Genomic DNA, 16699 nt, shown 5'->3' with positions numbered 1-16699 from the left:
CACATTTATATATTACCCTTCTCTACTCCCCCAAACGAGAAAAAAAAACAAAAAACCCTAATGAACATTTTTAATTTAAAAAAAGTACATATATTACATATATTTATACATATATTATATAGAGATGGGGTCTCACTATGTTGCCCAGGCTGGTTTCGAACTCCTGGACTCAAGCACTCCTCCTGCCTTGGTCTCTCAAAGTGTTGGGATTACAGGCATGAGCCACCATGCGCCTGGCCTGGGACATTTTTATAAAACAAGTTTGTACTTTTCAAGATATTTTAATCTAAATATCATAATAAAGAGCTTTCCCATAATTTTGCCAAAGCCTGGCTCTCCTTCAGTGGCCAAGTTATGCTTCGGTAATGCCACACCAATGCCAAGCCCACTCATTGGTGTGGCATTACAGAAGTCAGAGTAGTTCTGGGGAACAAAATATGTACATTCCAGTCTGCTCCGAAACAACTTTCATAATGCAAAATTTTCAGGGCATCTGTGCTTTTTCCATAAGCTTTGGGAGAAAACTTTAGGAACACAATAAGCACATGGAAAAGTACTCTTTAATAGGTCAAAATTTCTAAGACTATGAATATAAAAGGATTTTCAGTCTGTATCCAATAGTTTGAAGTAGTCATCCTTTTATTACAACATTTCTCTTAACTGCCAAACTGAAATTTCCCTAAAGTTTGCAAATCATCAAGGTAACACAAACAAGTAATGAATGAAAATGGGAGGGCATAAATGGTAGTACTTAGTAACCAAAAGCAAATACAGCTAACAGCATGATATTTTCTGGCTAGAAACAACAGAGTATTGTTTATACATGAATACCATTGGCAAGAATCCATTCACTTAACAAATTCTACCAGAGCACCTATTATGCATAATGATAAATGACATATAGCATCTTTCTACCAGGGGCCCCGCATTCTAGGTAGATATGAATACATACAAACAACGCAATTTAAAATAGCACATTAAAGGAGAACAGTATAAACCATTCTGGAAGTTCTGAGGAGAGAAAGATCATTTCTAGTTGGGAACGATCCCATGCAAGTGGTACATACATTGTAAGGATTTTGACCAAGAAGTATGATAAACAACTTTATGAACCTGAGAACCTGAAGTATAATAATACTGTATAAATAAAAGCATGGCTGGGCATGGTGGCTCATGCCTATAATCCCAGCACTTTGGGAGGCCAAGATGGGTGGATCACCTGAGGCCAGGAGTTCGAGACCAGCCTGGCCAACGTGGCAAAAACCCATCTCTACAAAAAATACAAAAATTATCCAGGCATGGTGGTGAATGCCTGTAATCCCAGCTACTCAGGAGGCTGGGGCAGAAGAATCGCTTGAACAGCTGATGCAGAGGTTGCAGTGAGCCGAGATTGCACCACTGCACTCTAGCCTGGGCGACAGAGTGAGACTCCATCTCAAAAACTAAACAAATAAGAAATAAAAGCATGTACTATAAAAAGACCTAAATTCAAAACTTTAATATGCCACTTGGTAAATGCATGACCTTAGAAAAGCTACTCACCTCTTCAGGCCTCAGTTTTCTCAATTATATAATGAAAATCAGAATTAAAAATTCCTCTACTCCAAATTTTAAAAAAACCACATAAATAATATGCTACCATTTAAGAAGGGAAGAATAGGCCAGGCACACTGGCTCACAACTCCAACTTTGGGAGGCTGAGGCTGGAGGGCTGCTTGAGTCTAGGACTCTGAGACCAGCCCAAGCAATGTAGCAAGACCTCATGTCTACAAGAAATAAAAAAAAAATTAGCTGGGCGTGATGACATCTACCTGGGATCCTAGCTACTGAGGGGAATGAGGTAGGAGGATCGTTTGAGACCAGGAAGTTGAGGCTACAATGAGCCATGATTGTGCCACTGCACTCCAGCCTGGGCAACAGAGTGAGACCCTGTCTCAAAAAAAAAAAAAAAAAAAAAAAAAAAAAAGATGCAAACAAATTCAGAATGAACAAAATGGGTATCTTGCATGAAAAAAAAGGTCAATTTTTCTTTTTGGTCAAGAAAAAAAAGAAAAGGAGCTTCCTAAATGAAAGCCCTTCATACATTTCTTGCTCCCTACTGATATTTCATTTGAACACACAACATAAACCAAGGAGCAGTTGTTTTACTTCATATTTATACTGAAAACCCAACTTCCCTTAGTGCCCTACAGTCTGAATCTGTTCCTCTTCTACCTTTCTGCTTCTGTACAGATTCCTTTTTGGTTTTCACTCCCTTCCACTCATCACTGCATTATGTGATTATTCCTGCCATCTAGTGGAAGCACAAAATAATGAGAAGGTGGGGCTTATTAAAATACAACAAACATTTAAACAAATGCAAACAAAAGCTCTCTCTGTTATAACAAATTATAAGTATCTGCCTCACTGACAATAAACAATTATATGGGAGACCTAGGGGAAAGAGAAAAAGGCAAAAAATCGGGGTCAATGGAGTACAAGTAATGGAAATCTTAGCTGAAAATCTGGCTGACAGTTTGGCTGGAAAAATATCCTTGGCCAGGCACGGTGGCTCACGTCTATAATCTCAGCATTTTGGGAGGCCAAGGCAGGCAGATCACTTGAGGTCAGGAGTTCAAGACCAGCCTGGCCAACATGGTGAAACCCAGCCTTTACTAAAAATATAAAAAATTAGCTGGGTGTGGTGGTATGTAACCGTGGTCCCAGGTACTAAAGAGGCTAAGGCAGGAGAATTGCTTGAACCTGGGAGGTGGAGGTTGCAGTGAGCTGAGATCACACCAGGGCGACAGAGTGAGACTCCATCTCAAAAAAAAAAAAAAAAAAAAAAAAAAAAATAGCCTTGATAATTTGGGATATATAATATTGAGAGAAGGAAATATTGGTCATTGTCTTTCATGTACGAATTCATGGAAAATGTGGATAAGAACCTAGAAAGATTCTAGAAGGGATCATGGGAATATGTTCACCACAGGCAAGATGGACAGTAGGGGAAGAAAAGCTCAGGCTTTGGAAACTTCAGGTTTCAACTCGGCTTTACCTACTTAATAGCTCTCATTTAAGTTCTCAGAGCCCCTGTTTGTTTTCCCATCTGTAAAATGGGAACGCCATTGAACTCAAGAACTTTTGTAAAGATTAAACAGATAATAGTGGTTCTTTAATAAGGGAAATAAGTTCTAAAAAGTACAATGCCAAGAATGGGTGACTGGGTTTTTTTCCCCTAAAAATTATAATCCTGATAATAAAGACCAAAAATAATCCCAAAAAGAAAAAATGAAAGCGATATGTTTGTCACAAAGTTTTTTTGGTGGGCTCAGATTTGTAAAGCATGTGTATACAACTTAACTTTATATGCCATCAATTTTTCAAAAGTGATCTAGGGCAAAGTACATAAAAATTTAAAAGAAGGGTAACAAAAAGTGTAGCATAAGCCTGTAAGCATGGTGCAAGAAAAGCTCAAATGGAATAACGTAGAAAATGCCACTGAGCATTAGATGGAGGCCTCGTGGCTATCAACACTGAGGTGAAAGAGGAACATAAAAGACTGCTGCTTTGAGAGTAACAGTGCACTGTGCAGGAAAAGCTGAATCTCTCAAACCCCATGAGGGAAAAGAAGCAAAAAATTCAGTAAGATTTTCTTAAATTGGAGAGAGCTAGGTGCAGTGGCTCATGCCTGTAATCTCAGCACTTTGGAAAGCTGAGGCAGGTGGATCGCTTGAGCTCAGGAGTTCAAGACCGGCCTGGGCAATATAGAGAGACCCCCATCTCAACAAAAAATTAAAATAAAAACTAGCTGGGCATGGTGGTGTGAACCTGTAGTCCCAGCTGCTCAGGAGGTAGAGGACTGCTTGAGCTCAAAAGGTTGAGGCTGCAGTAAGGCATGATCACACCAGTACACTCCAGCCTGAATGACAGAGCAAGATGCTGTCTCCAAAAAAAAAAAAAAAATTGAGAGACAGAGACACAGACCCCCTAGACCCTTTAAATTAGTACCAATCTCTTGGAAAATTAAATTACTTTCTAGAGTTATAAAAGAGCTGGCAAATAGAATCGCGGAATGCTAAGTATTAGTAACCTTTTAAAAATCATGGAGGCTGGGTGTAGTGGCTCACACCTGTAATCCCAGCACTCTGAGGGGTTGAGGTGGGAGGATTGCTTAAGTCATGAAGTTCAAGACCAGCCTGGGCAACACAGTGAGACCCCGTCTTAACAAAAAATTTTAAAAATTAGCCAGGTATGGTGGCATATGTCTATGGTCCCAGCTACTTAGGAGGCTGAGGTAGGAGGATCACTTGAGTCCCAGAGGTTGAGGCTGCAGTGAGCCATGATTAAGCTACTGCACTCCAGCCTGGGCATCAGAGCACGACTTGTCTCATGAAGGAGAAAAAAACAGAAAAGGATGTAGTCCTTACATTCATTACACAAATCATTAAGAACTAGCATAGTTCACTAGGTGTGGGTTATCTGTAGAACAACCTCACGAGGTTCTTGTTAGAATGAAGCAGTGTATATGAAGTGCCTACTATATGCCTGGCACTTAGGATGATGATGGTAATAAAGTAAAAATGAGCCGGGGCCTGTCGCAGTGGCTCATACCTGTAATCCCAGCACTTTGGGAGGCCAAGGAGGGTGGATTACCTGGCGTTAGTAATTCAAGACCAGCCTGGCCAACATGGCAAAACCCCATCTCTACTAAAAATTAAAAAAAATAAAATAAAATTAGCGAGGCATGGTGGCAGGAGCCTGTAATCCCAGCTACCTGGGAGGCTGAGGCAGGAGAATTGCTTGAACCCGGGAGGTGGAGGTTGCAGTGAGCCGAGATCACATCATTGCTCTCCAGCCTGGGCAACAGAGCAAGACTCCATCTTTAAAAAAAAAAAAAAAAAAAAAAAAAAAAGGAGCCAGGAAGGTCACTGAGGGCTTCCTGGAGAAGAAAAGAAACTTGACGATCTGACACTGAAATGAATTAGTAGAAACTGGATAAGTAAGAGTAATACCAGAATAGACAACAGAAATGTGAATAATATATTGGCAATAAACCCTTTCTAATGGAAAAAAGAAGTAGGAGATCAAGAAGGCCAAGTTACATTGGTTATATGTTGTGAAAGGCCTTGTATATTCAACTCAGAAAAACTAATTAAGGTTTTTGAGTTGGAAGTCAGTGATACATACAATCTTGAAATTTTAATCCCTCAACTTTCTAAATTTAATTTTAAATGATGCTAGGAATGACAGGAGATGGGTGCAGGAATTTTATAAAACACTATGTAAGTAATACCTAAGTTACTAACACATTGGGAAATAATCATCTGCACAGTACAACAGCTGCTTTAACTCTCCCGAGACACTTAGGTACTTTCTTGCTGCTGGTAAGGGGGAAAAAAAAGAAAAAGGTCCAAAAAAAGGAGGAAAAAGAAGCTGTGCTCACTTCGGCAGCACATATACCAAAACTGGGAGCACACAGAGATTAATATGGCCCCTGTGCAAGGATGGCCTGCAAATTTGTGAAGCACTCCATTATTTTCAGTATATATTATTTTTAAAATAAGAGAAAAAAGAAGTTACAAACCTAAAGTGGCAAACTGCCACCAGTGACAGTCTGAGACTGCCTTCCTGAGCTACTCTGAAGATAATAAATGCTAAAATACTTACCAATAAGAAGACTTTTTAGTCTTCTATAATCTTCTGTTACATCAAAATCATCACCAGCAAATATTAGCATGGGTTTTGTTCCCTCAGGACATTTACTGTTCTAAAAAAAAAAAAAAAAATGCAATTATATAATTACCAAAGTCTAAACTGTTTACATACTGATTTTTTATTATTATTATTATTATTTTTGACATGGAGTCTCACTCTGTCATCCAGGCTGGAGTGCAGTGGCGCAGTCTCAGCTCACTGCAACCTCCACCTCCCGGGTTCAAGCAATTCTCCTGCCTCAGTCTCCCAAGTAGCTGGGACTACAGGTGCATGCCACCATTCCCAGTTAATTTTTTTGTATTTTTCGTACAGACTGGGTTTCATCATGCTGGTTACGCTGGTCTCAAACTCCTGACCTCAAATGATCCACCTGCCTCGGCCTCCCAAAATGCTGGGATTATAGGTGAGAACCACGGTGACTGGCCTATACTGATTTTAAAGTAGTCGGTACTTTACACTAATTTGTTTTCACATTTTAACTGTTCTAAAACTATGTCTGTGAATACTGATATTAGAGGTAAAAACAGAGGTGGGATTTTTTTTTAAAGAGACAGGCTCTCGCTGTGTTGCCTAGTCTGGACTCAAACTCTTGGGCTTAAGACATCCTCCAAGTATCTGGGCTAAAGGTGCAGGCCTGGCTAAGATGACGTTTTTAAGCTTCTAGACTTCTATACTAAAAAAACCATTCTTTGTCCCATTCATTTACATTAGCAAATAAAATATGGCAAAAGAATGATGTAACGGGCTTTTTAAACATTAGTCTATGCAAAGAATAAAATTAAAAGTTACACTTGCAAAAGCAAAACACAACACAACACAATACAACCAACTAACCAAAAGAGCCTTCTGATGGCCAGCATCCCTGAATCAAAATAAATTTAAGGCCAGGTGTGATGGCTCATGCCTATAAACCCAGCACTTTGGGAGGCCAAAGCAGGAAGACGGCCTGAGGCCAGGAGTGAGTTCAAGAGCAGCCTGGGCAACACAGTGAGACCTCATCTCTACAAAAACCTTTGTTTTGAAATGGAGTTTCACTCCTGCTACCCAGGCTGGAGCGCAATGGTGCTATCTTGGCTCACTGCAACCTCTGCCTCCCAAGTAGCTGGGATTACAGGCATGAACTACCACGCCTGGCTAATTTTGTATTTTTAGTAGAGACAGCTCCATGTTGGTCAGGCTGGTCTCGAACTCCCCACCTCAAGTGATCCACTGGTCTTGGCCTCCCAAAGTGGTGGGATTACAGGCATGAGCCACCACACCTGGCCAAAAACAACTTTTAAAAATTAGCTGGGCATGTTGGTGAGTGCCCATGGTCTCAGACACTCGGAACATGAGGTTGGAGGATCGCTTGAGCCCAGAAGGTGGAAGCTGCAGTAAGCCATGATCGTGCCACTGTACTCCAGCCTGGGTGACTGAGCGAGACCTTGTCTCAATGAGTAAATAAATTTAATTATAATTTATTTGTACCACTGTACCTTTCCTACTATATCTTATAAAAAGTATTTTAAAATGAAGGCTATGGACTGGGCACAGTGGTTCACGCCTGTAATCCTAGCACTTCCAGAGGCAGAGACTGGCTGACCACTTGAGGTCAGGAGTTCGAGACCAGCCTGGCCAACATGGTGAAACCCTGTCTCTACTAAAAATAGCAAAAGTTGGCTGGGCGTGGTGGCACACGCCCGTAGTCTCAGCTACTCCAGAAGCTGAGGCAGGAGAATCGCTTGAATCCAGGAAACAGAGCTTGTAGTGAGCCAAGATCATGCCACTGCACTCTAGCTTGGGTGATAGAGCAAGATGCTGTCTCAATTAAAAAAAAAAAATGAAGGCTATAGGCTAGGTATGGTGGCTTACACTTGTAATCCCAGCACTTTAGGAGGCCAAGATGGGCAGATCGCTTGAGCCCAGGAGTTTGAGATCAGCCTGGGAAACGCGGTCTCTACAAAAAAATATAAAACAGGCTGGGCACGGTGACTGACCCTTATAATCCCTGCACTTTAGGAGGCCGAGGCAGGTGCATCACTTGAGGTTAGGAGTTTGAGACCAGCCTGGCAAACATGGTGGAACCCTGTCTCTACTAAAAAATATAAAAATTAGCCAGGTGCAGGGGTATGTGCCTATAGTCCCAGCTACTTGAAAGGCTGAGACAGGAAAATCACTTGAACATGGGAGGTGGAGGTTGCAGTGAGCTGAGATAGCGCCACAGCAGTCCAGCCTCGGCGACAGAGACTCCATCTCAAAAAAAAACAACAAACAAAACACAAAACAATTAGCCAGGCGTGGTGGTGCACATCTATGGTCCCAGCTACTTGGGAGGCTGGGGTGGAAGGATCACCGGAGCCCGGGGAAGTCCAGGCTGCCGTGAGCCGTGCTCACGCCACTACACTCCAGCCTGGGACAGAGTGAGACCCTCAAAAACATAAATAAATAAAAATAAAATGAAGGCTAAGTTAAACTACCAACTAGACATTCACATGAGAAGCAATGTAATTTTATATAAGCTATAGAAAGTATAGGCCAATTCTCATCAGCAGTGTTGAAACTCTTACTATAAAAAGTATTTTCACCAGTTATAGATTTTTTACACCAAATAGAATGTGATGTGATTAAAAAGAGGATTTAGAAGCCACCAAAGAGGCAAAAAATGAAAGAATAACAATTCTTTAACTGAGTGAGTAATTTATGGAGGAAGGTGAATGACTTGGTCTGGGCTTCCTATAAATTCTCTGTTCTGACCAAAAATCAAGGGCTATCCAAAATCCAGCAACAAAACAAAACAAAAACAGTACAAAAACCAAACACCCTCTGCCCTAGGACCAGAGGTCACCTGTTGCTTTGCTGCTCACCATGACCACTCTTGTTGACATTCTCTACTTCCAAACCCGGAACCTCAACGGTCTATACTTAGGAGATGGAGATGTGCCTAACATCTGTCTGTCTGATAGAGAAGCTGAAAGGACATTCCAGATCTAACAGGTCTTCCATGCTCCAGCCATGCCAGTCTGACCCTAGGTCTATAGAGTCTATTTAGGTGTACAGAAGGGAACAAAAAGCACAGCATCATCAACAACTACTTTTGGCTTCCAAACCATCCTGACCACAATGCACAGTAAAAAAAAAAAAAAAAAAAAAAATTGAACTTGTCACCCAGTATACACATCATACAAATACAAATCAAAGTTATGTGAAACAGTAATTGGCTGGGCACGGTGGCTCACACCTGTAATCCCAGCACTTTGGAAGGCTGAGGTGGGTAGATCACTTGAGGTGAGAAGTTTGAGACCAACCTGGCCAACATGGTGAAACCCCATCTCTATTAAAGCTACAAAAATTAGCCGGGCGTGGTGGCGCATGCCTGTAATCCCAGTTACTTGGGAGGCTGAGGCAAGAGAATCGCTTGAACCTTGGGGTGGAGGTTGCAGTGAGCTGAGATAGCACCACTGCACTCCAGTCTGGGGGACAAAGCAAGACCCTGTCTCAAAAACAAAAAAAAAACAAAAACAAAACAAAAAAAAACACCAATACTTAATACATACAGCACTGATATTTTTTACTCTATTCCATTTTTAAAAAACACTAGTCACGGCTGGGCACGGTGGCTCATGCCTCTAATCCTAGCACTCTGAGAGGCCAAGGCAGGTGGATCACGAGGTCAGAAGTTCGAGACCAGTCTGGCCAACATAGTGAAACTCCGTCTCTACTAAAAATACAAAAAATTAGCCGGGGATGGTAGTGTGCGCCTGTAATCCCAGCTACTTGGGAGGCTGAGGCAGGAGAATCGCGTGAATCCAGGAGGTGGAGGTTGCAGTGAGGCAAGATCATGCCATTGCACTCCAGCCTGGGCGACAGTGTGAGACTCCATTTCCAAAAAAAAAAAAAATGCTAGTCACATGCACATCATGAAGACCCTGAACTAGGTAGGAGTCTACAACAGATGAGCTGGCTGGGGGCGGTGGCTCACATCTATAATTCCAGCACTGTGGGAGGCCAAAAGTGGGTGGATCACCTGAGGTCAGGAGTTCAAGACTAGCCTGACTAACACGGTGAAACTCCGTCTCTACTAAAAATTCAAAAATCAGCTGGGTGTGGTGGCACACACCTGTAATCCCGCTACTCAGGAGGCTGAGGCAGGAGAATCTCCTTAACCCGGAAGGCGGAGGTTGCAGTGAGCCGAAATTGGGCTGCTGCACTCCAGCCTGGCCAACAAGAGTGAAACTCTGTAGGTGAGGGAGACGTGATGCCTCACTCTGTTACTCAGGCTAGAGTGCAGTGGAGCGATCATAGCTCCCAGCAACCTTAAACTCCTGGGCTCAAGCGATCCTCTCACCTCAGCCTCTCAAGTAGATGGGACTGCAGGCACATGCCACCATGCAAGGCTAATTTGTCTCACTATGTTGTCCAGGCTAGTCTTATTTCATTCAATATAATCATCCTTCAATGTATGGCCATCTTGAGAAAACAGGCTCCTAGAATACTAAATTTCCTGGTAGAGTCTAATATTAAATATTCTCATTGAGTTTGTTTAAAGAGTTAAATATTCTCATTGTATCTGCTAAAAATACAAAAAAATTAGCCGGGCATGGTGGCAGGCACCTGTAATCCCAACTACTTGGGAGGCTGAGGAAGGAGAATTGCTTGAACCAGGGAGGCGGATGTTACAGTGAGACGAGATCGTGCCACTGCACTCTAGCCTGGGTGACAGAGCAAGACTCTGTCTGGTGGGGATGGTGGAGGAGACGGACAAGTTAACGGAGGAAAGAGGGTTGGCAACAAAAGTAGGTAGGTGAGGTAAGAAATACCTAGCAAAACATCTTAAAAACAAAGGAGAAGTAAAGGGAAGATAAGGGAAAGTGTACCAAAACAAATTAAAAATATAAACCTGTAATCAATAATGGGGTATTGGTGACACCGGTGTTAGAAAATTTAAAAAAAAAAAAAAAAAAAAAAAAAAGAGGTAAAAAGTGAAAGACTAGGGCCGGGTACGGTGGCTTACGCCTGTAATCCCAGCACTCTGGGAGGCTGAGGCAGGTGGATCACCTGAGATCAGGAGTTCAAGACTAGCCTGGCCAACATGGTAAAACTCCGTCTCTACTAAAAATACAAAAATTAGCCAGGCGTGGTGGTGGGCGCCTGTAATCCCAGCAACTTGGGAGGCTGAGGCAGGAGAATTGCTTGAACCTGGGAGGCAGAGGTTGTAGTGAGCCAAGATCATGCCACTCTGCACTCCAGCCTAGGCCACAAGAGCAAAACTCCATCTCAAAAAAAAAAAGGACTGCCTAATAAGTCTGAGTACACGTAAGAATTGCCAATGTAAGCACATTCTCAATTAATAAAATTTATAGTTATATATATACTCCATGAGTGAAAATGTAGTGTTCAATTTAAACGGTTCTTGTTTAGAATGAGACCTGGGCTGGGTGCAGTGGTTCATGTCTGTAATCCCAGTGGTTGGGGAGGCCAAGGCGGAAGGATCGCTTGAACTCAGGAGTTTGAGACCAGCCAGGGCAACATGGTGAGACCCCATTTCTTAAAAAAAAAAAAAAAGGCCGGGCGCGGTGGCTCAAGCCTGTAATCCCAGCACTTTGGGAGGCCGAGACGGGCGGATCACGAGGTCAGGAGATCGAGACCATCCTGGCTAACACGGTGAAACCCCGTCTCTACTAAAAAATACAAAAAAAACTAGCCGGGCGAGGTGGCCGGCGCCTGTAGTCCCAGCTACTCGGGAGGCTGAGGCAGGAGAATGGCGTAAACCCGGGAGGCGGAGCTTGCAGTGAGCCGAGATCGCGCCACTGCACTCCAGCCTGGGTGACAGAGCCAGACTCCGTCTCAAAAAAAAAAAAAAAAAAAAAATTTTGGCAGGGCTGGGTGGCACACACCTACAGTCCTAGCTGCTCAGGAGACTGAGGCAGGATAATAGCCTGAGCCCAGAATTCAAGGCTGCAGTGAGTGGTGATCCCACCACTGTACTCCAACCTGGGCAACAGAGTGAGACCTTGCCTCTAGAAAACAAAAAAAGAAATGAAACCTGGTAATAATGGTTTTGTGGTCCAGTTTACTTTTTTATTTTCTTTTTTTTAGACAAAGTCTTGCTCCGTCGCCCAGGCTGGAGTGCAGTGGCATGATCTCGGCTCACTGCAACCTCCACCTCCCGGGTTCAAGAGATTCTCATGCTTCAGCCTCCCAAGTAGCTGGGATTACAGGCATGCACCACCATGCCTGGCTAATTTTTTTACTTTTAGTAGAGATGGGGCTTCGCCATGTTGGCCAGGCTGGTCTCGAACTCCTGAGCTCAGGTGATCTGCCTGCCTTGGCCTCCCAAACTACTGGGATTACAGGTGTGAGCCACTGCGCCTAGCCGGTTTACTTTATACATATACGAGACAAGGTCTCGCTATGTTGCCCAGGCTTGTCTCAAATTCCTGGCCTCAAGTAATCCTCCTGCCAGGGCCTCCCAAAGTGATGGGCTTACAGGCATGAGAGCCTGGACTGTGGTCCAGTTTAGAAGCTGCACAGTGAATGAAATATTTCATTGCTTTGGAAGTGAAATGGAAAGACTAGAGGGGCTGGCATGTGCTCATTAGCCAGTGCTCCCTCCCACTAAGCTGGTGATAAGCTAGTAGCAGTGGTAAAGGTGAAATGGGGTTACGCTGGTCATCTCCAGAGATTTGTGCATGCTCCCAAAGAGACACTATAATAATATGACAGCTGGGCACCCCAGCACTTCGGGAGGCTGAGGCAGGAAGATCTCCTGAGTCCAGGAGTTTGGGACCAGTCTGGGCAACACTGTGAGAGCTTGTCTTTACAAAAAAAAAAAATTAGCCAGGTGAAGTGGCACACACCTATAGTCCCAGGTACCTGGGAGGCTGAGGTAGGAGGATTGCTTAAGCCCAGGAGGTCAAGGGTGCAGTGAACTGAGATCGCACTACTACACCCCAGCCTAGGTGACAGAGCGAGACCCTGTCTCCAAAGAAAAAAAACAGAAAGAAAATAATATGAGGGCTTCCACCATAATCAAGCATCACAGTTTATATACTTTACAAAATACTTCCCAAAATATTATCTTTACTGATAAGCACTTTCACATATATTATCTCATTTGATGTTGTTATACTTATTTTATATGTGATTGCAATTGAAGGTTAAGGAAGCCATTAACTTGTCAGGTCACAAATGTCATCTAAATAGCCAAGACAGGCCTCAAATCCAAGTGTTCTGCCTCTAAATCCAATTTCAGACCACTGTTCCACCTGTACCTGAGGAAACTGGGGTGACTGACTAAATGGGGATCTGGTAAGAACCTTTTTTTTCCAAACTCATGGGATAAAGTCGCTTAGTACAGGAATTCTACCCAAACCTGGAAAGCATGTCCTCTCTTAAAGTCAGGCAGGGAAAAGAGTAATTATATATTTTTGCTACAATTCTTCCGACTAGACCATGAGCCTCAAAAACCCATAAACTGCCAGTAGTTACATAACTTTCTATTACCAACAATAATATCACTTCTCCCAAAGCCCTGGAGTCCTAATCTTGGTTATACTGACTATATGTGTGATTCTAGTTCACCAGTGAAACCCCTACGGGCCACAATCTCCAAATCTATACAAAAAAGAAAATTACTTAGGCCTTACCCAGATTGCTATGAGGTCTAGGTGAAATAATGTATTTGCTAAGATAGATTAAGCCTGAAGCAGAGTTCTGAGGGAACAGTAGCCCAATTTGTACCTAAGAGCCGAGTTAGAACACTCTATTTCATACTATCATTAAAACAAAGATGACACAAAAGATACAACTCCCCAAGGGTGAACTGAGCTGCCATTTGGTGGTTAGTAACCAAAATACTATAGAATCAGCCAGAGCTTCCTGGGTTTACAAGAGGACTCAATTTGAAAATTCTACAGGTTTTTCTAAGGTTCCATAAAATAGATGCTGTGATAATTGAGAGGAAGAGGACAGCATTTAAACTATAGGCCTACAGGTGCTTTGGCTCACACCATGGCAGGGGGAGCCCTTGAGCTCAGGGATTTGAGACCAGCTTGGGCAACATGACAACACCCTGTCTCTACAAAAAAAAATACAAAACAATTAGCTGGGCGTGCTGGCACGCCCCTGTGGGGGCTTGCTTGAGCCCGGGAAGTCGAGACTGAGTAAGCCATGTTCATGCCACTGGTCTCCAGCCTGGGTGACAGAGTGAGACCCTGTTTCAAAAAAATAAAATAAAACAAAAAAAAAAAATAAAAAATAAATTCAAACTATGAAAAAAGCAAAAAAAAAAAATTAAACTATGGCCTAGACAAGAATTAGTAACCACAGTCTGAAGTCTAACAGCCACAAGGTCCACATATGTTGCTATGCACTACAAATATATTCCTCTTTTTAAAAGAAAGGTAAAATAAAATTGCATTTTTATCCTAGAGCATGTCAAAATAAAAACACAAAGTTCTTGATCTACTCTTCACCACAAGATGTCACTACTGGCCAAGAGAAGCATTACAAAATACTTTTCATTTCTATGATGAGTATCTTACCTTAATGTCTTTTAGAGAGACGAAATTCTCAATACCTAATTCAATCATATCCAGCACATGGTGGTCATACATACGACCTGGAAGGAAAATGTATTTTTAAGTATGTATTTTTCCCAAAGAGCCACCTTACATATCCCCACATGAGCTGTGTATTCAAAATGTCCTAATATCTGCCTCTTTTCTTTCTCCCTATAATCCCGCAAACATATCCCACTTTCTTACATTTTCAACTCTACTTATTGTTATGATATTAGTCATTGAAAGGATCTTAGACATTACCTAGCCCAACTCCTTTATTTTATACTAGAATAAATGATGGCCCACAAAAGGTAAAGGGCTTGCCTAAGCCAGTGAGCATGCCAGACTCAATCTCAATACACTGAGGCAAAGGTTCATTTTCAAATCTACTTACTCAATAGATATTAGAGCAAGGTTAATTTACATGGGTCGATACACTAACTCTAATATTGATTTAGTACATATATATATATATCATACTAAAAAAAAAATCTACAGCTTCGGATAATTTTTTTCCCCCAATTCCAATGGATCCATGCTACGTGGGAGCTCAGAGACACTCAATGCAAGTATAAAGTAATCATGTTGCATCTACAACCCAGTAGGCAGGGATGCTGAGAGCCCGAAGAGACCACGGTTCCTATTTAAATCAGAATTTGATTCCAACAGAGACAGAAGGCAATGGCATTCTAAGAAACATGAATTACCAGGAAATCTTTTCATATTCTTTCTTACTTGTGGCACTTCACTGTATCGGTAGGGTCATATTTATTTATATGCCCCATTCTTTACTTGCAGACTGACATAAATTTTTTTTTTTTTTTTTTTGAGATGAAGTCTTGCTGTGTCACCCAGGCTAGAATGCAATAGCATGATCTCAGCTCACTGCAACCTCCGCCTCCCTGGTTCAAACAATTCTCCTCCCTCAGCCTCCCGTGTAACTAGGATTACAGGTGTGTGCTACCATGCCTGGCTATTTTTTTGCATTTTTAGTGGAGACAGGGTTTCACCATATTAGTCAGGCTGGTCTCAAATTCCTGACCTCAAGTGATCCACCCACCTCAGCCTCCCAAAGGGCTGGATTTACAGGCGTGAGCCATCGTGCCTGGCATGATCTAAAAATTTTTTATTCAATGTCACAAGGTGAAAACAAAACCAAAAAACCCCACCAAACTAGTTTACAGCTTATTGATTACTCCTGATCCCTCAATACCATCAGTTAATCTGAGTCACAGAGCTTGTTACAGTAGATAGGCAGACATGCACGGGACAGGAGAGGCTGCCCACTCACCCCACCCCAACCAGGAATGTCAGGCAACCATCAGGTGATGGTCAGGTGGCTGTTTAACTGTCTCTCTAAAATAATAATTGGTTGCAGCCAGTGCCAAGGAGAGGCATGCTCCCAAGAAATAGATAACACCTGAGGCTAGTAATCAGCAGCTTCCCAATAAGATCTCAGGAGTTGGGTGGGTGGGCTCAAGCACGCACACTAGGAGGCAAAATGGCAGACTTTACCTGGTATATGACCTTGCTCTATGCTTCAAATGAGCATATGTATAACTCCAATAAACACACTGTGCATGTGGCCCCTCCCAAGTGCTGGCAGGCCACTGCACAGGCAGACAGCTCATCCCAAGGAAAAATCAAGGTAGGAGGAGAGGCATGCTGGCTCATGCCTGTAATCCCAGCACTTCAGGAAGCGAAGGTGGGCAGATCACTTGAGGTCAGGAGTTCAAGACCAGCCTGGTCAACATGGTGAGACCCCCCATCTCTACGAAAAATACAAAAATTAGCTGGGCATGGTGGTGGGCACCTATAGTCCCAACTACTCAGGAGGCTGAGGCAGGAGAATTGCTTGAACTCGGGAGGTGGAGGTTGCAGTGAGCTGAGATTGAGCCATTGCACTCCAGTCTGGGCGATGGAGCAGACCAAGACTCCGTCTCAGAAAACAAAAAAAAGAAGAAAAGAAAAACCAAGGGAGAAGAGACGCCAAACCCCTGAAGCATACCAACGTATAAAGCCCCCAAGTCAAAGGTCAAACAGCACACTTGAATCTTTCAAGTTGCCTGCTTGGCGCTGCAAGGGTACTTTACTTCCTTTTACTTTCTTTTGTTTCTGCTCTATAACTTTTTTTTTTTCCCTTGAGACAGGGTCTCACTCCGTCGCCCAGGCTGGAGAACAGTGGCGCCATCTTGGCTCACTACTACCTCCACCTTCTAGGTTCAAGCAATTCTCATGCCTCAGCCTCCCCAGTAGTTGGGACTACAGGCATGCACTACCATGCCTGGCTAATTTTTGTATTTTTAGTAGAGACAGGGTTTCACCACGTTGGCCAGGCTGGTCTCGAACTCCTGGCCTCAAATGATCCACCCACCTCAGCCTCCCAAAGGGCTGGGATTACAGGCATGAACCACCATGCCAGGCCCCTGCTCTAAAACTTTTTAATAAACTTTCACTCCTGT

At 42.9% G+C, this 16699-nt stretch overlaps 1 protein-coding gene and 1 non-coding gene across 2 annotated transcripts in view; one reads left to right on the top strand and one right to left on the bottom strand.

The window, feature by feature from the left end:
• RPF2 (ribosome production factor 2 homolog) overlaps positions 1-16699 on the bottom strand; it is a 43366-nt gene that overhangs the window by 9902 nt on the left and 16765 nt on the right. The window contains exons 6-7 of the mRNA NM_001258154.1: positions 14220-14296; positions 5650-5749 (exon numbers count right to left, since the gene is read on the bottom strand). Coding sequence (NP_001245083.1) covers positions 5650-5749; positions 14220-14296 — 177 coding nt within the window. The remainder of the gene's footprint in view (positions 1-5649; positions 5750-14219; positions 14297-16699) is intronic.
• On the top strand, positions 5418-5521 carry LOC114677819 (U6 spliceosomal RNA). The gene has a single exon (XR_003729261.2). It is a non-coding gene; the product is annotated as a U6 spliceosomal RNA (small nuclear RNA).

The sequence above is a fragment of the Macaca mulatta genome, chromosome 4 (assembly GCF_049350105.2).
Source record: "Macaca mulatta isolate MMU2019108-1 chromosome 4, T2T-MMU8v2.0, whole genome shotgun sequence".
NCBI lineage: Eukaryota > Metazoa > Chordata > Mammalia > Primates > Cercopithecidae > Macaca > Macaca mulatta.
Note: the sequence above shows the minus strand (reverse complement) of the source record. Positions and strands in the feature narration are given on the sequence as shown.